The 22,355-nt window shown below is 40.6% G+C and overlaps 1 protein-coding gene across 3 annotated transcripts in view; it reads right to left on the bottom strand.

Moving 5' to 3' along the window:
• The window catches only part of LOC146861238 (sodium channel protein type 2 subunit alpha-like), a 544,972-nt gene that overhangs the window by 122,899 nt on the left and 399,718 nt on the right, over positions 1-22,355 (bottom strand). For all 3 annotated transcript variants that reach the window (XM_085645392.1, XM_085645389.1, XM_085645390.1), the window contains one exon: positions 14,422-14,566. In XM_085645392.1, coding sequence (XP_085501518.1) covers positions 14,422-14,566 — 145 coding nt within the window. The remainder of the gene's footprint in view (positions 1-14,421; positions 14,567-22,355) is intronic.

Genomic DNA, 22,355 nt, shown 5'->3' with positions numbered 1-22,355 from the left:
TGGGGAATTTAATCTGCATGTCAACGACCAGAATAACAGACCTGCGCAGCAATTCCTGGCCTCTTCCGGAGGTTTTAATTTGGAACAATCTGTAATGGAGCCCACTCATAAAGCAGTTCACACTCTTCATCTTATTCTCTCTTAACCCTTCTACAGTTAGGGTTGATCCTGCACTGAAACTCCCTTGGTCTGACCATTTTTCTGGATCATTTCAGTGTTTATTTCCCTGCTCCTTGCCTGGCACAGGATCTGCTTAAGACGACTTAATGGAACATGGCATAAAATCTCTGAAGCACTACTTGTGGAGATGTTACAGTCATCCCTTTTGAATTTAGTCAAAATTTTGGAATCAGATGTTACCAGTCTCAATAGCTGGCTAATCTGTGCACTGGATAATATCGCTCCCCAATAAACCCTGAATCCTAACAGATCTAAAGCTTCTGCACAATGGTTTTCTGATACACTTAAGGCTGTAAAACCCTATAGCGCGGAGATGGAGGTTGGTTTATGTTATACAGGCTAAAGCAGTTAACTAGACCGTGTTTGAAAAGTTACCGTATCGCCATATGAAAGCTCAAAAATCATTTATTGCCTTCTCCATTTCTGATGCAGCTAACAAACTTTGTGTGCTTTTCAAAATTGTAAATTCCTTCCTCTCTCCCATTGCTAAAGAAAATGTTCCTTCCCCTTCATGAGAGCTATGTCAAGAGCTGTTGGAGTTCTTTTTAAAGAAAATCCAGAACATTTACAAGCAATTCACTACACAGGTCCCTTAGGGGCAGGGGATTCAGTTCCTACTCAACCAGACACTATTCTCACAAGGTTTGAGCTAATTTCACTGGAAGACTCAGTGGCAGATCTCACATTATGCAAATCTGGTTTCCCTTTATACCCATGTCCTCCTGCGATTCTAAATCATGCCACCACTGTGGTCAACCCCGTCATTCACAAACTGATGAATACTTCTCTTGAATCAGCAATGGTTCCTAAAAATTGGAAACAAGCTCTTTGTTAAAAAATCTGCCTGCTGACTCAAAAGTCAGGCAGTTATCTTACTTTCTCGAGCCTAACCTCCTTCTGCATAACTCACAATCTGGTTTTCGTGAAGGTTACAGTACTGAGTCAGCCCTACTCGAGGTTTCAGAATTCATTACGTAAAATCTTGACTGGAGCACCCCAGTAATGGTCATGCTTTTAGATTTGTTCTTGCCATTCGATACTGGTTCCTATTCTATTGAGTTGGTCAGACTCAAGAAGATTAGAGACCAAGCTCTGCTCTGGCTCAATTCCTGTTTGAAAGACAGCTCTCAAGCAGTCTTCCTGACTTCTTTCACCTCTTCATCCAAGCCTCTAGAGTGCGAGGTGCCTCAGGGTTCGGCACTCAGCCCGACCCATTTTAGTATCTACCTGGAGACTCTGCCTAAACTTGTTGAGTCCTGGGGGGTGCGGACAGCCTCCTACTCGGATGACACCCAGCTCTTCCTGGCCTTTCATGAAAACGCACCAGCAATCTTGAGTTCTTTGAAGCCCTGCTTGAAGGCAATTGTGGAATGGATAAATGGAAACTGCTTGAAACTTAATTCCAAAGAAACAAAGATACTTTTCTTTGGCATCAAGTCTTCAGCGGATGCTAGTAGTTGGTGGCCTTCAGAATTAGGTGCACCTTCGTCCCCCCCAGCTCTGGTTGTGAGGTACCTTGGGATAACATTTGATTCCAATCTTACTTTTGAGCCTCAAATCTAGTCTTCATCCGCCACTTCCTTTGCCACCCAGAGGGCTCTCCTGAGGATGCTCCACATGGTTTTGGAGGATTGTCAGAAAACAATTGTCCATGCCTTGGTTATGCCCAGACTGGAATATGCCAATATCCTTAATTTAGTTCTGCCTCCTTTCCTAAATCAACGGTTTCAAACTATCCAGAACTCCGTTGTATGACTAATCTTGAAGATTCCTCCGTTTCTCATCATCTCCGCCATTTTCATTGACTCGCCGTCTTCAAGTGGATCCAGTTTAAGCCTTTATTCACAATGATCCTTTGCACCTCAGTAGAAGACTGAAGCCCTTTTCTCAAATTAAACATCTAATAATATGAAACTGCTCCAAGTTCCTCACATTCACAAAGTAAGAAGAGGTGGTAGTTCTTTCACTCACCTGGCTTTGAACTATCGATGCACTGCCACTCAGTCTTTGGTGCCTCTGAATCCTGCTTCAGACATAGGGCCTGATTTACATCTTGGCGGCAAACAGGTTACTCCGACACAACTGTGACAGATATCCTGCCCACCGAAATGTAAATCCCATAGGATATAATGGGATTCATATTTCGGCAGACGAGATATCCATCACCGTTGTGATGGAGTAAACCATCTGCCAAGATCTAAATCAGGCCCATAGTCTAAAACCCTGCTTTTTGGCTCCTACCTAGTAGGTTAATAGGTTTGACCCTTTTTTATGCCGTCTTCTTTTCCCTGAGCTTACCGCTTGCACCGGGGTGCTTCTTCGGAAGCAGCTGTGTGCTGTAGCAGTGCCTTGAATCGAATTGAATTGAAAGAGACGAAACTCACTGTACATTTTAAACCCTAAATTGAGATTCCCTGACGTCAGACCTTTTCAGGGCCAGCAAACTTAATCTGAAACTCCCTTCAACTGGATTTAACTTGCTCATGTTACGCGCCTTCAGGAAATGTTTTGCCTCTTCATGTTATTTCTAAACGAACATAGTCATTCATATCAAGAATTACCCCTAAAAAGATATATGTGTTTTAACTCTCATTCCTTTCTTTTTCCTTGTAAACTGATTTTCAGTTTTGTTTCTGGTGCATGTTATATAATTCTGTTTAGTGTAAAGTGCACTAAAGCCTGTTGGCTAAGGAATGCTTTAGAAAACCATTAGAGAAAATAGATCATAGAATAAGCCAAAATCAGTTGATTCAATGACCAACTTCCGGTTCGAATTTCTACCTACGAATCTCAAGGAAACTATAACATGATAAGGTTTGCTGAGAATATGCATATAAGAGTGGTAATGATGAGGAGGCAGGTCCTGAAGATAGTCAATGGTTAACTCGTTCAGTGGCCTGCCATTGCATTTTCCTTACACTAGGCAATTGTTTACAACATTCCCTTAAAATATTTTTGGCAACATAATGGATTCCTCCTGGTAATTTCCTCCTATTTCTGATTGACAGCCCCTGAGACAGATGTTTTTCTACACGATTCTCTGCATACCTGCATTATTCTAATGCACGCATGGTTCATTCTGAAACTCTGGTGCCCACCGCAATTCGGGTGTTTTATGAACACATGAGCTTATTCTCTGGTAATTCTTTATGCCTAGTATCTAATGTTTTACTGGGACAGTATTGGCCCCAAGTCTTTAAACTTCCATTTCCAGGTTTTACCCTGGGAAGTTATCCTTACCTGACTGCCAGTGCTAGTATTTTCGCATCCACTGTAGCATTGTTTATATTCCAGGTAATTAAGATAGCCTAGTTCCCGCCTTAGGTTCTTTGCATGGCGAGCACTCCCTTATTGACTTGAAAGGGCCCCATGTATGCTTGGTCCTAGACACCTCATGCATCTCACCCCTGGATGTGTGTATGACCGTAGTATTCATATAGATATCATCTTGATGACAACTAATTCTCCTTCCTTTTCCTTCCTTATCTTTTCTTTCAGTTCTTCTCTCTTACCATTGAGTATGACATACTCAGGCATGAGTTGTAAATGTCCTGATGATAATACTGTTGTTGTGTAACATCGTCGACTCTTGTGAACTGATCCTATTAAAATGCATAAAGTAATGAACATGGGGCAAAAGTTATGCTGTAGATTTATTTGTTACTAACCATTTTTTATGTCACACATTATTCCAGTTCCTTTTGTTTATTTAATTGTGTTTCCTTTGTATTTTGTATTTCCACCCGATTTGATTTATTTCTTTATTAACTGTGATTTTAACTTGTTTTAGGGACCTTTGTTCTTTTAATGAATTTACTTAAGAGCATTCGTAGGTACCACAAAAGGCTGGATCAAAGGAAAGCCCGGACACCTTGGTCACTGCTTGTATCTCCTCCTTCAAAATGTATCTTCCGCTAACAATGCTCAAGAGAAACATTACCACAACAACCCAAGACATTGACCAATTGCTAACAATGGTCATAGGTTCAATTTTGTAGATTAGCATAAGGGAGCTACAAAATAATTTGGGAGTGTGCCTTGTGTATAGAAGGTACTAAGACCTCGTCATTTTCATTGTGTATCAAATTTTAAGTGTACTATAAGAAAATGGGGCGTTAGATCAGGGCGGTGAGTAGCCATGTCAAGTAATAACCACAACCCTTGCCAGGTTGAGACCCTCAAAGACCCAATTAACCTGAGCTCACCCAGCTGGTAGGTATGGCACAGAGCAGACAGGCTTAACGTAGAGGCCATGTGTAAAGTATTTACGCAGTACTAAAACAGTAATAAAGTCAAAACATAACACAAGAGAAATCCAAAACCAATTTAGAAAAATATAGTACATATTAAAATATAAAATGATGCGTAAAATCCATAGGAAACTGGGGTTTTTAATTTTCGAAGTTTAAGATTTAAAATTTCATCAAGAAGCATGCCGCACCAACTGCGGTCATGTGATTGCTCTGAACCAGTACAAAGGTGTAAGTTAAGCCCACGACGATGGAGCGCTGATTGTATACAGAAACCAGGTTCGGCCCAGTTGGAAGTTTTACCTTTGGACTTAGTCTTAGCAAGGCTGTGGCTGGTTATGGCTCCACATCGCCAAATAGCCACTGGGTGAGAGGTCGGTGAAGTTGTTGATTTTGGGCATAAAAACTCAGAGAGGGAGAAATTTAAATTTCACACACAGATACTTTTGGCACCTTTGAAGAGAGCTCCAGGAGGCCAGATACCTTCTCCACAAGGTGCTGCTGAATCGGATTGGCATCTACAGAAAAGCTCTGGTGGGAGCAAACCAAATTTTTGGCTCACTGCACTGCACCTTTGTTGGATCAGCTTGGCAGGTCAGTCTCTGTCCTCCAGAGGTCGTTGGAGGTAAAATATTTCTAAATTCCAGATTTCAGGGAAAGATAGGAGTAAACTTACACACCAGTCACGTGCCCAGGACCTTGGGGACAGAACTTAGAAGTCAAGACTCACTCCAAAACAGGCCAGCTTAGGGGCCCAGGGCAAGTCCAGTTGGAATTGGTCAGCTTGGAAGTTGCAAAAAATACCTCTTGTAGCTTGTGTTCCTGTAGCTTGAACGTCTTCGTCTTGGGTCCAGGAGGGGATACAGGTCTAGTCGTGTAGGCTCATCTCAAGTCAGAGGCAACAGGTCCAGTCCTCTTTTGTTCTTCCACAGGTCCAGAAACTGATCTGAGTAGAGCACCGCAGGTGTCACATTTATGCCTGGCATCAGCCTGTGGGCGAGGGTGACTCCCGGCTCCTCACTAACCAATTCGGTAAAGGTTCCTAGGGCCAATCCTACCCACTTTTGCAGTACTTACTGTGTGCGCTACCGCAAAAAATCCCACAGTGCCACTTTCTGCCTATATCCAAGATGGTGAAACCCTTCTCCTCTTGTGCAGAGTCTATGTGCTCACTCCTGAGGGGTGGTTAGGGAAAATGAGTAACTTCTCCTCCGTGGTCACTCTAAATGAGTTCTTGGTGCAGTTCCTCTCCCACTGGGATTCATGCCTGCCTGGCTGGGTGCGGAACAAAGAAGGGCCATGCCCAGGTGTCAACTAACATTTTCCAGTGAGATGGTAGGTCTCTTTGAAGTTAATCAAGTTCCTGGACACAGCTCAGGTGATCATCCTGCCAAACCAACAGAACATATCCCACCATTCAAGGCCTTTGTTTCATGTCTGGGACAAAGCTCACACCTCATCTAGGGGGCTATTCAGCTCCTGGGTGACAGTTAGAGCTTATGCAAATGTGCCTCCAGAGGATAAGGGTAATATTCTACAAGTACCTTTTCCAAAATATTTTTAAAAAATCCAATTTCACCAGTGAATTTGACTTGTAATAAATGTTTCAAAAAGTCCCAAAATGAAATTTGTAGCTGCTTCTTAGTTGGAGATAGAAAAAGACACACAATTGATGGATGGAATGCAGAACAAATCAAAACATTCTCCCCCAGTCAAAAGATCTGGGTTAAATCCATCATTCTTTTGCTCACCATGCCACCCCAGTTTAGACCTGGCCATATGAAAATCAGTCTTGACCCTGTGCCTCATGGGAACAGTCCAGCCCGAACTGCCAAGCCAGATCCTCCCTGGACCGGAAACAAGCATTCTAGGACCGGTTTCGGGGTTTCACCCCTCTTCAGCCAGAATAGCTTGAATCCAGTGGCACAGTGAGCGCGGGACCTATGTCTAGGCATACACGGCGCACTTAGGGCGAGAAAGCAAAAGACACACAATTGATGGACGGAATGCAGAACAAATCAAAACATTCTCCCCCAGTCAAAAGATCTGGGTTAAATCCATCATTCTTTTGCTCACCATGCCACCCCAGTTTAGACCTGGCCATGTGCAAATCAGTCTTGACCCTGTGCCTCATGGGAACAGTCCAGCCCGAACTGCCAAGCCAGATCCTCCCTGGACCGGAAACAATCATCCTAGGACCGATTTCGGAGTTTCACCCCTCTTCAGCCACAATAGTTTGAATCCAGTGGCACAGTGTGCCCGGGACCTATGTCTAGGCATACCCGGCACACTTAGGGCGAGAAAGCAAAAGACACACAATTGATGGCTGGAATGCAGAACAAATCAAAACATTCTCCCCCAGTCAAAAGATCTGGGTTAAATCCATCATTCTTTTGCTCACCATGCCACCCCAGTGTAGACCTGGCCATATGCAAATCAGTCTTGACCCTGTGCCTCATAGGAACAGTCCACCCGAACTGCCAAGCCAGGTCCTCCCTGGCTTGGAAACAAGCATCCTAGGACCGGTTTCGGGGTTTCACCCCTCTTCAGACAGAATAGCTTGAATCCAGTGGCACAGTGAGCCCGGGACCGATGTCTAGGCATACCCGGTGAACTTAGGGCGAGAAAGCAAAAGACACACAATTGATGGACATGGCTTGGCAATTCGGGCTGGACTGTTTCCATGAGGCACAGGGTCAGACTGATTTGCATATGGCCATGTCTGAACTGGGGTGGTGGAGTGAGCTAAAGAATGATGATGGATTAAACCAGATCAGTTGACTGGGGGTGAGTGTTTGATTTGCTCAAACGCTCCGTCCATCATCCCCTTTGGTATCGCTTTGTTCACCCTAAGTTGGCAGGGTATGCCCCGATGTGGGTCCCTTGCTCACTTTGCCACTGGATTCAAGATAGCCTGGCTGATGAGGGTTATGAATCTGAAACCGGTCCCAGGATGCTTGTTTCCAGTCCAGGGAAGACATGGCTTGGTAGTTCGGGCTGGACTGTTCCCATGAGGCACAGGGTTCGACTGATTTGCATATGGCCATGTCTGAACTGGGGTGGTGGAGTGAGCTAAAGAATGATGATGGATTAAACCAGATCAGTTGACTGGGGGTGAGTGTTTGATTTGCTCAAACGCTCCGTCCATCATCCCCTTTGGTATCGCTTTGTTCACCCTAAGTTGGCAGGGTATGCCCCGATGTGGGTCCCTTGCTCACTTTGCCACTGGATTCAAGATAGCCTGGCTGATGAGGGTTATGAATCTGAAACCGGTCCCAGGATGCTTGTTTCCAGTCCAGGGAAGACATGGCTTGGTAGTTCGGGCTGGACTGTTCCCATGAGGCACAGGGTTCGACTGATTTGCATATGGCCATGTCTGAACTGGGGTGGTGGAGTGAGCTAAAGAATGATGATGGATTAAACCCAGATCAGTTGACTGGGGGTGAGTGTTTGATTTGATTAACCGCTCCGTCCATCATCTCCTTTGGTATCGCTTTGTTCGCCCTAAGTTGGCAGGGTGTATGCCCAGATATGGGTCCCGTGCTCACTTTGCCACTGGATTCAAGATAGCCTGGCTGATGAGGGTTATGAACCAGAAACCGGTCCCAGGATGCTTGTTTCCGGTCCAGGGAAGACTTGGCTTGGCTGTTCGGTCTGGACTATTCCCATGAGGCACAGGGTCAGACTGACTTGCATATGGCCATGTCTGAACTGGGGTGGTGGAGTGAGCTAAAGAATGATGATGGATTAAACCCAGATCAGTTGACTGGGGGTGAGTGTTTGATTTGCTCAAACGCTCTGGCCATCATCCCCTTTGGTATCGCTTTCTTAGTTGGAGATAACATTATTAAATGTAATATAGCATCTCAATGCTTACCCATAAAGCAGCCAACCCTGCTACAGAGAAAATACATTTTTGCATATCCTATTTTTAAATATAATGCACCCTGACTTTTGTGAGTAAGAGCTACTTAGAATTGACTTATTATATATTGTATATTTAAAAGGAAGGTTTAAGCCTTTTCAAAAGGTTTTTTTTACTAGTTGAATTGTAGTTTAAAAAAGCTCAGCCAACATGGTAGGCCTGCAATCATGTTCACACTGTCACTGTAGTGGGTGGCTATCTCACAAAGAGTAAAGAGATGCTAGTAACCAGAAATGGGCCACTACTGTGTCACTTAGCAGAGAGCACCAAAGAGAAAAACAAGAAGGAAAAAAGTATTTATTTATAAAGACGAGAACCCTCACTCACCCAAAGGTGACATGCTTCATCATTGTGTCCCCTCTTACACACTGCAACCGCAAGGTATGAAGTGTGGGCTACAACTCTCTAAAAGGAAGTAAGAGAGGAACGTGAGGTGTTTTCAAGGGTTGCCAATATAGGCAATGGGAGTGAGGGGCAGAGTGCACAATACAAAACAAAAAAAGTGCATTAAAAATAGCTCCTGGGTGACATAAAAAGTTTAATGATTATCCCCATGGGCTAAGATTAAAAGCAGGTGATACAGGACTGAAATAATGTCCTGTTAGTTAATGGTCGACATGTTTCTGCCAATTGATAATAAATTCACGGCATTCATCTGGACCTCCAACGTTGTCACTCCGCTAAAAAATCTGTGAAATATATGGAAAAATAAAAAGACCATACTTAGTTTGTTATGGTAATTCTAGGACAATGGCACCAGCTGCAGTCCGGTCCAGTGTCTACAAAAACATATATAAACAACATAATTATTGTGAATTTCAACCATAGTGTACTCCCTGCACAAACACCACACACGTGAGAGCAAAACTTCACACGTGATATCTTCATAAAAAAGTGAACAGGTACGTAACATCACTCACCTCGGGGGTAATATTAATTTACCTCCACCTTTAAGGGAGTATTGCCTCAGATCACAGTTTTATGAGGGTGAAACAAACACACATAAGCACAAAATAAATAATCGAGAAAGCATTAGAAAAGACAGGTCAGACTCCTTCCAAAGACTGAATGAAACACTAATTAGATTAAATTGTATAGTCCAATATATGGATGATCATCTCATTACCAGACAAAAATAATGTCATTTCACCCAAATTAGGATCACACCACATAATACTTTTACACAGTCTGTCTCATAAGCTAAGTATCTATACAGAATCCTCATATAAAGACCCAAAGCAAAGTACCTGAGAACATAATATCCCTTAAAAATTCATATCATACGGTCTCAATACCAACAAAATTGCTGAAAGATGACCGGTTCAAGGAAGGCACTACACAGAACTCCCATGCCCCAAATGGTAGCGTTAGTAGCTATCAGAATTCGTCCTTAACGTGTGTTGCAGGACTTAACTAATTTAAAATCTGAGAAAGCCCGAAACATGCACATCGTCCCACCGTTACCTGTAGATAAACTGTGTCATGTCCTGTCGTGGCAACAGCCCAAGGGGAATCCCGATTGTTTACGAAGTCTTTTTATCGCACCACTGAACCTACGTGGTGTTAAGACGGCCCGGAAGTGTAAACATTCACTTCCGGGTCAAGGGACCCATGGGAGATGTAGTTCCAGATGATCAATCGGACTACACCAAGACGAAAAAAGATCTGCGGTGCCGGCCAACAACCGCACAAGCACCCCATATAAAGGGCGAAGTCTGTCAGACAAATAATAATAGTAATAACGTACGTTACATAAAAATACGTAAAAATACATTACAAAAGGTGGTCACACGCATACAGCTCACCTCAGACACGATCACTCAAATGTATGGTTTCATCAAAAAAGAGGAAAGAGAGGGCAATCATGTATAGTTATGTATATATAATATATATATATATATATATACACACGCGCACAGAGGGAGGCGGCAGTCTATGTATCCATAACACGATCACATGGCCTTGTCTTTACATGTAGTGGGTGCACTATTCATTAGGATGTTAAATATTGTATAGATGAGGGGAAATACAATAATATATTGGTCTCTACATAGAAGACAGGCATTTCGGACATGGTCCCAAGGTATATCGTGACGAACAGTGTATTAAGCGAACAGTGTAGTAAATACGAACCCTGTCTTTAAATATCCACAATATCCAGACAGGCCTCTCTGGGATAGATTATAAAGACCCCCAAGGGATGTCCTCATTTAGGCCTCTGATGTGGCTTTTGGTACGGAACACCCACCGCTGTTCGCGGCGAAATAGTACAGATTCTAGAGGACCCATGTGGATATCATAATGGGGTTTGTCGATGATCACCCATTGTAGATCGTTCTCGGTGTGTCCCTTCTCTAGATAGTGTTTGGTCATGCGTGTATTGGTTTTTTTACATCGAAAAGAACTACGATGTTCTGTAATCCGCTGACGGACTTTCCGTGTGGTCATACCAATGTAGATCAATGAACAAGGACACTTGATCATATAGATCACTCCACTTGAGTTACAATTGGTATGTTTATTCAGTTTCCAGGGTTTATCTGACAGAATATCTACCTCTGTAACATGTTTAGTGAATGGACACACCGAACAAGATCCACATGGGAAATGTCCAATCACTGGCTCCGAATTCCACAATGTCATTTGTCTAATCTGACAGGTCTCAGTTCTGGGTCTAATATGCACCATCAAATCCTGCAGATTGCTACTGCGTTTTAATGCAAAGAGTGGGCGATCAAGTGTCAAATTGCCAGTATTGAGAATGTGCCAATTTGCATTTATAGCTTTTTTGATATTCACTGTCAAATTGCTAAACGTCGTAACACAGACCATTCTTTCCATTTGTGGTTTCATATAGGTTTCTAGAAGGGCCCCTCTATCATTATTACGGGCTCTTTTGGAGGCTCTTTTAATCTACGGTACTGGGTTATGTCGTACGGTCAATTCTTCACTCAGTTTGGTGGCATGTTTTTTATAGTTAGCCAGATCGGTGCAATTACGTCTCAATGTAAGGAACTGGCCAACAGGCAGATTCGTAAGAAGTGCCCGTGGATGGAAACTGTGATAACTTAACAGAGAATTCCTGGCCATAGGCTTTTGATATAATTCCGTGTGTATCTTACCGGATGTATGTCGTTACAACGCACACTTTTACAACGCATGACATTACAACGAATGACACTACAACGCATTTTTAAAAACTACCTTTACAACGCATTTCCATTACAACGCATACTACCTTTACAACGCATATTATTACAACGCATAATATTAAATTGCATTTAAGGTAAGTATTAGATAGTATAGGGGTAAAAGTTACTTTTCTAACTCCAGGGGGTGCAACAGTAGGGTAAGTGTTGGATAGTATAGGGGGAAAAATTACTATTCTAACTCCAGGGGGTGCAACAGTAGGGTAAGTGTTGGATAGTATAGGGGTTAAAATTACTATTCTAACTCCAGGGGGTGCAACAGTAGGGTAAGTGTTGGATAGTATAGGGGTAAAAATTACTATTCTAACTCCAGGGGGTGCAACAGTAGGGTAAGTGTTGGATAGTATAGGGGTAAAAATTACTATTCTAACTCCAGGGGGTGCAACAGTAGGGTAAGTGTTGGATAGTATAGGGGTAAAAATTACTATTCTAACTTCAGGGGGTGCAACAGTAGGGTAAGTGTTGGATAGTATAGGGGTAAAAATTACTATTCTAACTCCAGGGGGTGCAACAGTAGGGTAAGTGTTGGATAGTATAGGGGTAAAAATTACTATTCTAACTCCAGGGGGTGCAACAGTAGGGTAAGTGTTGGATAGTATAGGGGTAAAAATTACTATTCTAACTCCAGGGGGTGCAACAGTAGGGTAAGTGTTGGATAGTATAGGGGTTAAAATTACTATTCTATCTCCAGGGGGTGCAACAGTAGGGTAAGTGTTGGATAGTATAGGGGTAACAATTACTATTCTAACTCCAGGGGGTGCAACAGTAGGGTAAGTGTTGGATAGTATAGGGGTAAAAATTACTATTCTAACTCCAGGGAGTGCAACAGTAGGGTAAGTGTTGGATAGTATAGGGGTAAAAATTACTATTCTAACTCCAGGGGGTGCAACAGTAGGGTAAGTGTTGGATAGTGTAGTGTAATATTATGCGTTGTAAAGGTATGCGTTGTAATGGTAGTATGCGTTGTAATGGAATGCGTTGTAAAGGTAGTTTTTAAAAATGCGTTGTAGTGTCATGCGTTGTAATGTCATGCGTTGTAATGGATTATGCGTTGTAAAAAATGCGTTGTAAAGGTAGTGCGTTGTAAAAGTTGCGTTGTAAAGGTTGTTCCCCATCTTACCATTATATGGGTAAAGTCTAAGGTCTAAAAAGGCCTTGTTAGATTCACCAGTAAACCTTAGGTTACCATCAGGGGTATTCAGCCATTCTGAAAAAGTATCAAGAGATCCCTGGTCACCTTCCCAAATGACCAGGATATCATCTATATAGCGCTTCCATAGTTTAAATTGGTCATGAAAAGGATTATCTGATGGGTAGATGTGCTTAGTCTCGAAACCATGCATGTAGAGATTAGCCATGCTCGGCGCACAGTGGTAGTGGGTGGCACAATGGGTGCTGCAACATACAGGTCCTGAATACACTTGTGTACCATGTACTTGAGACTTATAGGTAAGTTAACTATGCTAGTCAGAGGTTTGCCAATGTCATCATGTTAAAAGGAGGAGCACAGGCACTTCAACACTGGTTAGTAATATTTTACTCACCTGTTGTTACACATATTTTTTTTCAGAAAGAAACACATGGAATTGTTACCAGCTTTGGTTTACAGATTCAGAGTCTGAAATTCCCTCCACCTCATGGAGTAACTGTTGACTGCTTGGCCTCACTACTCTGAGAGAGTGAAGTGCCTAACAAGAGTCTGATGGACACCCAATCTGGAGTACAGTTTTAAACAAACGTACCCAAAAATGATATGGCCCAATCATGTCTTACTGCCTAAGAAAAGGCCTCACAAGTCTACTTCATAGGATGACACAGGAAACATTCAGAAACAAACCAATATTGAGGCTGATTATGATGTGCCCATAAAAGGAACCAACACTCGGTCAGAGCCTTTTAGGCTGCTCGGATTCATTTTTACGACAGCCTCATTATTATGGAGGCGGATTAAACTAATCCAACCTGTCATTCCGGCAGGCATCTGACGGGCTAAGAGAGCCCGTCTACCAGTCAGAAGCTGTGTAGTAATCTCAAGGGCGGGCCTTTCCACCCTTGAGATTACAATGATGGTTTCCAACATGGTTTCCTTGCCGGTCTGTCTGACATAGAAACCATGGCAGAAAGCATCTTTTGGGGCCCCCAGCTGGGCCCCCTTAGGTGCACGGCCTCCGTTTGGAGGCCAGTGCCCCCCTGTTGATCCCTGCACACCGTGGCAAGCACCATGAGGTGCCTGCCACGGGGTGCAGGGATTAACTACACCTCCCATTTTACAATGGGAGCATGCATTCTGGATGGTTTACGGCCAAATATAGGAATGCGACCTAACAGTGTTTGATTGCATCCTAATGGGCTGGTCGGGAACGCCGACCAGGTTTCGGCCCGTCTCATGACCGATGCGGTGTCGGGCAGGAGTGATTCCGCCCAACATCCTAATCAGCCCGTTAGTTGTGAGTTGTCACCATACCTACAATAATGCTACAATAAGTGCATTCAAGATTTGCATTTTTAAGTGCATTACAAGTTTGGCATATATGTCCAGGCCTACAAATTTATGAGATTACCATGCGGATGATACATAAAAGAAAACAATACATGTGGTCTCATTCTCATTGCTGCATTCAAGTCCTGTTCAAAATAGCTGGGGAAATATAGTTTTTACGCCTTATTGGGTCTGTTTTGTTCCCAGTTCCAAGATTCCCTTAGTTCAATGGGGATTAACTTGGAAAAAAGGTCAACAGGAATCCATCACCAGTAGCATCAGTTGTAAACAACAAAGATATGCTAAGAAGGGTAGGAACACAAAAGGGCAAGTTGACTGCACAATGACAGCAGTTAGCATAGATTTGATTGTTCTTACCTTCTGTAAAGCATGCCTCTGGTTCCAGAGCATCCTCCGCTTCTATATCTGGCTCTTTCTCCACTTCTAGTGGTATAACGTTGAGTAGTCCGGGGGGTCTCATGTCCGCCGTGCTACCTTCGGATGCACTTGAGGAGTTCAACTTCTGTAAATAAATCCGCGACAGCACAGGACATTAGCACCACAGCACAGGCCATTACCACCACGTTTCTTTCGGATGCTTATTCGCGTGTTAGTGAATGCAGCTAGCTGGAAATGTTCCCCACTCACTGGGTTTCCTGCTGTGCACATTTACCAAGTCTTACGCTTTTCAAAAAATTATATGCCCAGGATGTTTACTATTTATAAGGTCACAAAATTAGAAATACTGCACCAATAAGAGCAAATGTGTCCCGGTAAAACCGAAGAGCAGAGGAATCCATGTTCTATATGTATAATTTAAAATGATAAAAATACTCTCTTACATAATGTTTGAAAGAGTGTATGAGAATTTAAAATTGAATGTAATGCATGTACACTACTATTGCTCTGAAGCTGTTTTTTTCAAACGAAAAGCGACAAATCTTTCCAATATTATGACCAAACCAATAGCAAGCACCGTAAATACATGCCTATGCAAAACTTTATTTTATTTTTCTATACTGTTTGGAATGTGTAAACATATCGTTCTTCAAATTCCATTGCTGTTGAAATTAGAATAGACAGCATCGGTTTTTAAGAAAACACCTGCCTATTTTAAAAATATCAGAAAATAAATTAAACATACCTCTCCGAGTAGGACACAAGTTGCATTCTTTTTTTTAATCAATGCTCTTTTTTTGTAATTGTGCATTTGTAAACTACTTGCTACTGTAATACACATACCTGTCCAGATTTTGCAGAGTGATCAATTATTTGCTATACACTGTCTACAAATATTTGGCTTAGTCATCTACAATACAGTGCAAGTCACATTCGCTTTTCAAGATTACCATAAATTTGGAAAAATTGAATTGGCATCTAGATTTTGATAGCACTCTTATGTTGAACAATGGACAAGTAGGGGTACCACTTGATATCAAGGTAGTTTTGATCATTGCATTCTTAATCAGCATTCTCCGATTTCATAACAATGTTATCACCAGGTAATGCATAATAACATCAGCAATGGCTGCATTCATAAAGAGCGAACGCACAAATAATAAGGACGCCAGCAAATTCAAAATGCACTAGGTTATGAAGAGTTAAGCATGGATTGATGCTTTGTAATTGCATTCTGCTAAAATGCTTTCTGTACGTTGTTTAAATTTATTGAATAGGTTGCAGGCATTTCTCCTAAAAAGCTTATCAACATTATATGTTTAGACAGTAGTACAGTATTCTTAAAGCAATGACAAGTAGCTTGCAATTTTATAGATTGTCATATTGTTGGGAAACGAAGATAAAGGGGTAAAAATAGTTTTCACTTATGTAAACTCTGGCCAAGAGAAGCCAAATCTTGAGTGTTCTTGAGCCGCAAGAAAGGCACATACATCCATTTCCAGTGGTCATCGTGGGTAGGCAGCATGAGACGGTTTTGTCACATCTTGGTGTGAAATAACTTAATGTGTCTCTCTGCATTTACACTGCCCCATCTTCCAAACGTTTGTGGGTTGTTCTGGGTCTCCATTATGACGCCATGTTAACAACAGATGTAGCTAAATGGCTATGCTCTACACTTTTCAATGACACTAAAATACTGGGAGACAGTTATATGACAGAAGAGAAAGAAACAAGCAAATATGGGGTTTCAATGGAGAGAAATGCTCTGCTTTCTACCAAGACAAAGGACAATGACACAAACCAATGACAAATATGGGCGGAGAGTGGGCGGGGCTTCAAGTACATATTCCAATACAGCATGGCTTGCAGCGCATGTGCTGCTCAGACTCGACCTAACGAGGTGAGCGTGTTGAAAAACAACAGCTGAGAGGTCTTCTCTTTACTACTGCAAATGTAGGGCTTTTGAGCTGTGCTTAAGTGTAGGAAAATAAGCATAGATGGCCTTATAACTTCAAAACGCAACTAAAAAGTTAAGTCATTACCAATGTTTCTTCAACTCTGGAAACAGATTCTCTAAACATAGAAAGAAACAACATGCTGCTATCTTTCAATATATAGACATCAATTTGTGCAAGCTGAGCGTTTTGGAGCAAGCTGGAGGAAGTGCCCAACAACTGTATTGCAGCGCTGGTTGCCATAATTCCACTATAAGTAAACCTTCAACTGTGCTACTACAAATAGAAGGGCAATCTTTGTAGCTACATACTGCAGAAACCTAGAAGTCTACGTTTTACTACAATGTGGGGTAAATGTTCCGGCTTTGTAATAAGGGCATGTCAAGGCAAGGGTTAAGACATATATATGTACACCGTGGCAGAGACATCTATGTAAAAAAAGAGTAATCTCACAATCCCATGCCAGTTAACCTGATTCCAAAAGCAAAGGAGTACCAATGTTTTATGAGCCAGTTATTCCTTAACAACCACAGAAAGTATAATATAGCTATGAAATTTAATAACTGTCATTTATTAATTACTCACAAGAAAGCAACTTATCTGATGCAAAACAATCTAAATGCTGAAAACCATTCAACCGGGATTTAATTAAATGAGAATGGCACAGCCTTGGGATTTGAAGATCCAATATAAAATGGCTGGAGACAAACTTTTCCTCAGCATAGAAACTCAAAAGCGTGCTTTGTGACTAAAGTGAGTTTAGAGAAGTGGGCTAAAGCTGACAATTTTATCTCTAAAGAATCAAACATATTAACCAGCAAGGCATTAGAGCCTGCTATGCACAACGATAAAGCACTGGTGGTGTAAACAGTTCACTCCATTTTCTTGCTGCTTTTCTTCGTTGAACAATCAAAAAGTGATACAGAGGAGTAGTGGGCTCCTCCCTTGGCAAATGGTCCCACAAGAGAGTCTGGAAGAACACGATTTAGGAACAGTGGATACTTCGGTGGATAATTATATCTTTACTCCTGCCTATGAGGACATGCCGAGATGAAGGCTGGCATGAGGAAAGTTTGCAAATTTAGCTAGAAAAACCCTGGAACCAAACACAGAGTGCATTTAGGTACTGGGACCAAAAATGAGAAGGGCGCAGGCAGGGTTTGAAGACACTGGGATGTTCAAGCACTTTACTACAATCTTAAGAAATGTATGTAAAGGGTAACACACCATTGGGAGGAGATTGTTTAACTGATCCATCATCTTTATCAGAATTAAAATTTAGGCCAGTATGAAGTGGCCAATATTTTAATGAGCACTTAGTTATGGTGTAGGTGCCAAAACTGGTTCATTAACAGCATTCTCAGTCTTTATGTTGGGTTGGTGTTGAGAGGCCTCTCTGTGAACAAGTAACTCAATGCTGAATGGGGATGACAGAAGAAGTCAAAACTCATAGCACACCTGTAGTGACCCCAAGGGATATCAGAAGGCTTCTAATGCAAATCCACGAGTGGTGATGATTGAAAATACGACTATGGACTGGAATGTGGCCTTTGCTTATTCTTCATTTTTAACACATAATTGGGTTTCTACAAAGTATTTTTTTAAGTGTACTAGGATTCTAGCAGAACAGAGTTTCAAGGCTGATAGTGGTCACATAGCGAAGAACCCATAATTTAGAATTAATGCTACCAAAGGAAATTTCAGACAAACTTGAAAATAACTAATTTTCGCAGGGGCTCATTCATGTGATATAAAAAGTTAACACTGAATGGTTGTATTTCACAGTCAGTGAAAATAAAGGATGAACAATTTGAAGCATGTTGCCATAATCATGCACTAAAGGTGATATGCCATATTGGAATATTTACTGACAAAATTGTCCTCACACGATCACATGCTGGGAAAAACAGTAAGGGTAGCAAGAAAAATTGAAGTAATATAACTGTTTGATCTTTGAACGTTTACGTATATATGAAATATAATTGTCCCTATATATCAATGTAAGAGCTTTTTGTAGGTTCAGATAGAGCTATAAGATGACAGAGCCTTTCACCAATAATATATATTTATGCAATTTGAAGAGTAAAACAAAGGAAATGTACACTTCCTGCTCATAAACTTCTTATAGAACTCATTCAAATATTACATTTAATATCCAGTTTCGAAAATATTTGCACCATGTCCCCTTAAAACAGAAATCTTTTTCTGGATGCATAAAATAAAGATTTTGGTTTCAAAATATATTCTCCCAAAATTAAAGGGAACCTAGAATGCAGAGTTCACTCAGCAGTCTGTGGAGTAACATACTTAATGCATGAACAAAAGGAGTATAATGGGACATCGGGTTCTATAGTGAGCGAAACCTAATATCTGCAAGGCTAAATCTTACAAAACTCTGCAATAAAATGCCTCCAAAGTACAATTAAAATTTTGAAATGAGTGTAGAAATAAAGGATAAAAGCAAGACCAGTCTACCCATTTATTTAGTAGAAATTATGAGTGTTCTCATCAATTATAAAAATGATATATTATGAATCTCAATCTCTTGTAAAACTATCTGCACTTCTGTGAAACATTTTAGGGTTTCTCTTTGTGACACTGAATTTCAACATATACACCAAGAGGCTATTTTTACACAAATGGATTTGGTAGGAAACATACATTTCTACATAATATCTTCTAACAAACTCAAAAGAAGAAACATAATTTTTTTTGTTAACAATATGTTGTTGTGCAACTGACTAGTTAATGATCAAAACCACAATTACTTCACAAAAATGCTCTTTCCCAAAACAATTCTATTTGGGGTACTGGGTCACAGGGGACATTAAAAAAGTTGAATGGTTTGTGATAAAAAGTAATTTTCTGGTATGCTTCAGTATTCCAAATTGTTTTTCTGATATGGCGCCAGCCATCTATTCTCATTCATTTAGAATTCACTCTTTACAATTTTTAACAAAATGGGCATGTCTCTAAATTAAGATTATAAACAGTGGCAATCAAGGATAACTGTGTAGAAGTAAAAATTGATCACAATTCTCAACAAGACACAGGACCAGATTCATAGAGCTTGCTATTAAGTCTGTTTCTTTGATACGTTCTTTGCATAAAAAATGCAAACGCAATCTAATTTAGGTGTAGGAGTAGGAAAATCTTCTTTTGTACATTTGAGGTTAATTTTGGTGTTTGCAAGGAGCACTGGGAATCAAATAAACACGCACAGCAATTCTTTTTGCCCATACCTGTTTTTACAATGCTGCTAAAGAACAAGATTGTGGTATCAACCATTATCTATAATATAAATAAATGGCTGGCTGTGATGAATTTGTAATGTCAAGTCTGATGACAATTCAATTGGAAAATGAAAATAGGAAGTGTTTATAAGAACATACGCCATTTGCTTGCACACAGCTCTGGAAATTTGAGGCACCCACCTCTGAAAGAATTTCAACCAATCAACAGTCAACTATCAACAATCTGATCAAAATAGGGCCGATTACCAATTGAGTATTAAGGTTATTTAATTAATAGCTAACACAAGTCATGATACTGTCCTCGCATAGTCATGTTCAGCAAATGGTTTGGCAGTGACACATTTATTTACAGTATTTTAATGTGCATGGATAAATCCAGCCCTATGCCTCTAAGCTGTATTGGATTCCAGTCACCTATATTAATCAGTAAACTTTTATAAATGCTGCCATTAGTATTGTAAAGGCTTACAAGCAACTAAGGGAGCAGTCACAATCCTCCAAAAAGATTTTAGTTTTTTAATTAGGGAAACAGTAAGTTCGAATAACTGAAGATAAGTGTAACTCAAAACTGCATATATATTCTTCTTAATGGAACACAGACATAGTTTTCATTGTACAATTAATTGTGATGTAATGTCAATTGTAAGATCTTCAACATTTATTAAAATGTGTTTGTACTCAAGAGCAATGACAAATTAAAACGTTGAACTCCGTTGTAAATCTTTGAAAGAGTATGCTTGCTCCCTTAGATTAAATCAAATATTGATATTTCTGCAAATGCAGAATTGAAATTGAACCCTCTGATTGGCATGCACATTATGTTGTTAAAAGAACACTTTAAATGGAAATTAGGGATGACACTGGCTGGATCACAGTAAATGCCAGGGTTTCCAACTATTCCTGACCATGCTGTGGTGTGATTCCAACCACTCAACTTTAGGTAACAGCTGTGCATGTCTTATTATATTGCAATGGACAGGCAAGGAACATAGCCGAGTTTCATGCAGGCCAGTCAAAATGTTTTGTAGTGATACAGGATTTGTTTGGTTAACCTTTGTAAAAGTGCTGGTGCGCTGCTCTGTCTTGTTAAAAAACAAGCATTTCATTCTTGATTACTCCCGTGTGGGTTTACTCCTGTGAGAAGTAAGAAGGGTAGGCAATGAAGGTGAAAATACCATACTTCCAACATGAGTCCTGGGAATCATTTGAAGAAAAAATCCATATAAGTCATCTTAGCATTAGATTGTGATTGGGGATATTGGAGACAAAAAAAACAAAGACACAAACAAGAAATTTAGACTGTTCCGAGTACACGTTAAGTAACATGGCAGCTTAGACAACAAAGAAAGAGTTTAGGTGTAAGGGATACATACAAACATGACTGTAAGCCTTGGAAGGACAATGAACTACACAAATGTTGACAAAGCTAAAGTAGGTCTATGAAACATAATAGTGTGCTTAGCCAAAAATGTAATTGGATTGAAGATAATTGTTTTTTGCATAAATACTACACAAGTATCACAAGCATTTCCAATCACAGGAAAGTGTGAGCATAAATCATAAACAAATATTGTAAAGGTAGCAGCAAAAACTTCACGTTTGCTGTCCCAAGAATATATGTTTGTATCATGATCTCTGATACTGCGCAATGTGCTTTTTTCACCCAGTCTCTCAACACTATTCTCTTTTTTGTTGTACTGGTGTAACGCTCAACAAGAACCCATTTACGGATCAGCCATGATCAGGCTGAATGCTTTTCTTTGCAAACAAGGATGTCATGTTGATCAATATATATTTTGGTAGTGCCATTTTACCTAGGTTTAGGTTCAAATCATATCAGAAAAGTGATGATTTTTTCTCCTGTTTCCCAATTTACATTCATGTACTGGCACATTTATTAAATAGTTGTTTTCTTTGTGTCTGCAGTATTGCCTTTTTAGTCGTAAGTATATTTTAAAAAGTGTTTGCCTATTCTTCAAAGATCCAAATATGTCTGAGTGATATGAATAGGAAACATGCCAATGGAAATCTGCCAACATCTAGATCACTCATACAGTATTAACATTCTGGGGTCTGAATCAATGGTATGTGCCTCTTTTTCAAATAAATGCTAAAGCATATTCTCTTTGGAAGAACTGTCTACTTGGATTGTATGTTACAATAACGTTTTCGGAAATATTGAATGGGATAAGCTGAAGGGAGGTAGTATGCTTCAGAATATTGTACAATACAAATCCAATATGTGCTTCTCCTGCCAAACATTCATCTCTGAATTATCAGAACTGCAGCCTGTGACCCCATAACCCTTTTCACTCAGTAATGAAACTGGGTACTGCAATGTCAAAACAGCTCAAACAAAGAAAAGACTTGACTACACACTAATGCATAAGTAGCACTGCCACAACCAAAAAAACAATGTTCCTTTTTTGGCAGATATGTTAGGACATAGGAATGAATTGCACTGCTGTGCAATTGTCCAATGGTCATGTATTCCTTACTCATGTATTCCTTGGTCGGTTTGTAACATACAGTAGTCATAAAAATGAATAAAAGGACGTAGCTATTTAAATATTATGACAAATGTGCAAGTGGATGTAACTTGCCATGATCAGTTAATGTCAACGGGCTTCATACTAGGAGGTGTGCCCCCCTGAGTGTCCATATGCAATTTTAAGGGGTGCACGTCCCTCAGCAGAGTTAGTGG

Source organism: Triturus cristatus, chromosome 3_1 (assembly GCF_964204655.1).
Source record: "Triturus cristatus chromosome 3_1, aTriCri1.1, whole genome shotgun sequence".
NCBI classification, from domain to species: Eukaryota; Metazoa; Chordata; class Amphibia; order Caudata; family Salamandridae; genus Triturus; species Triturus cristatus.
This window is presented reverse-complemented; position numbering and strand designations above follow the sequence as displayed.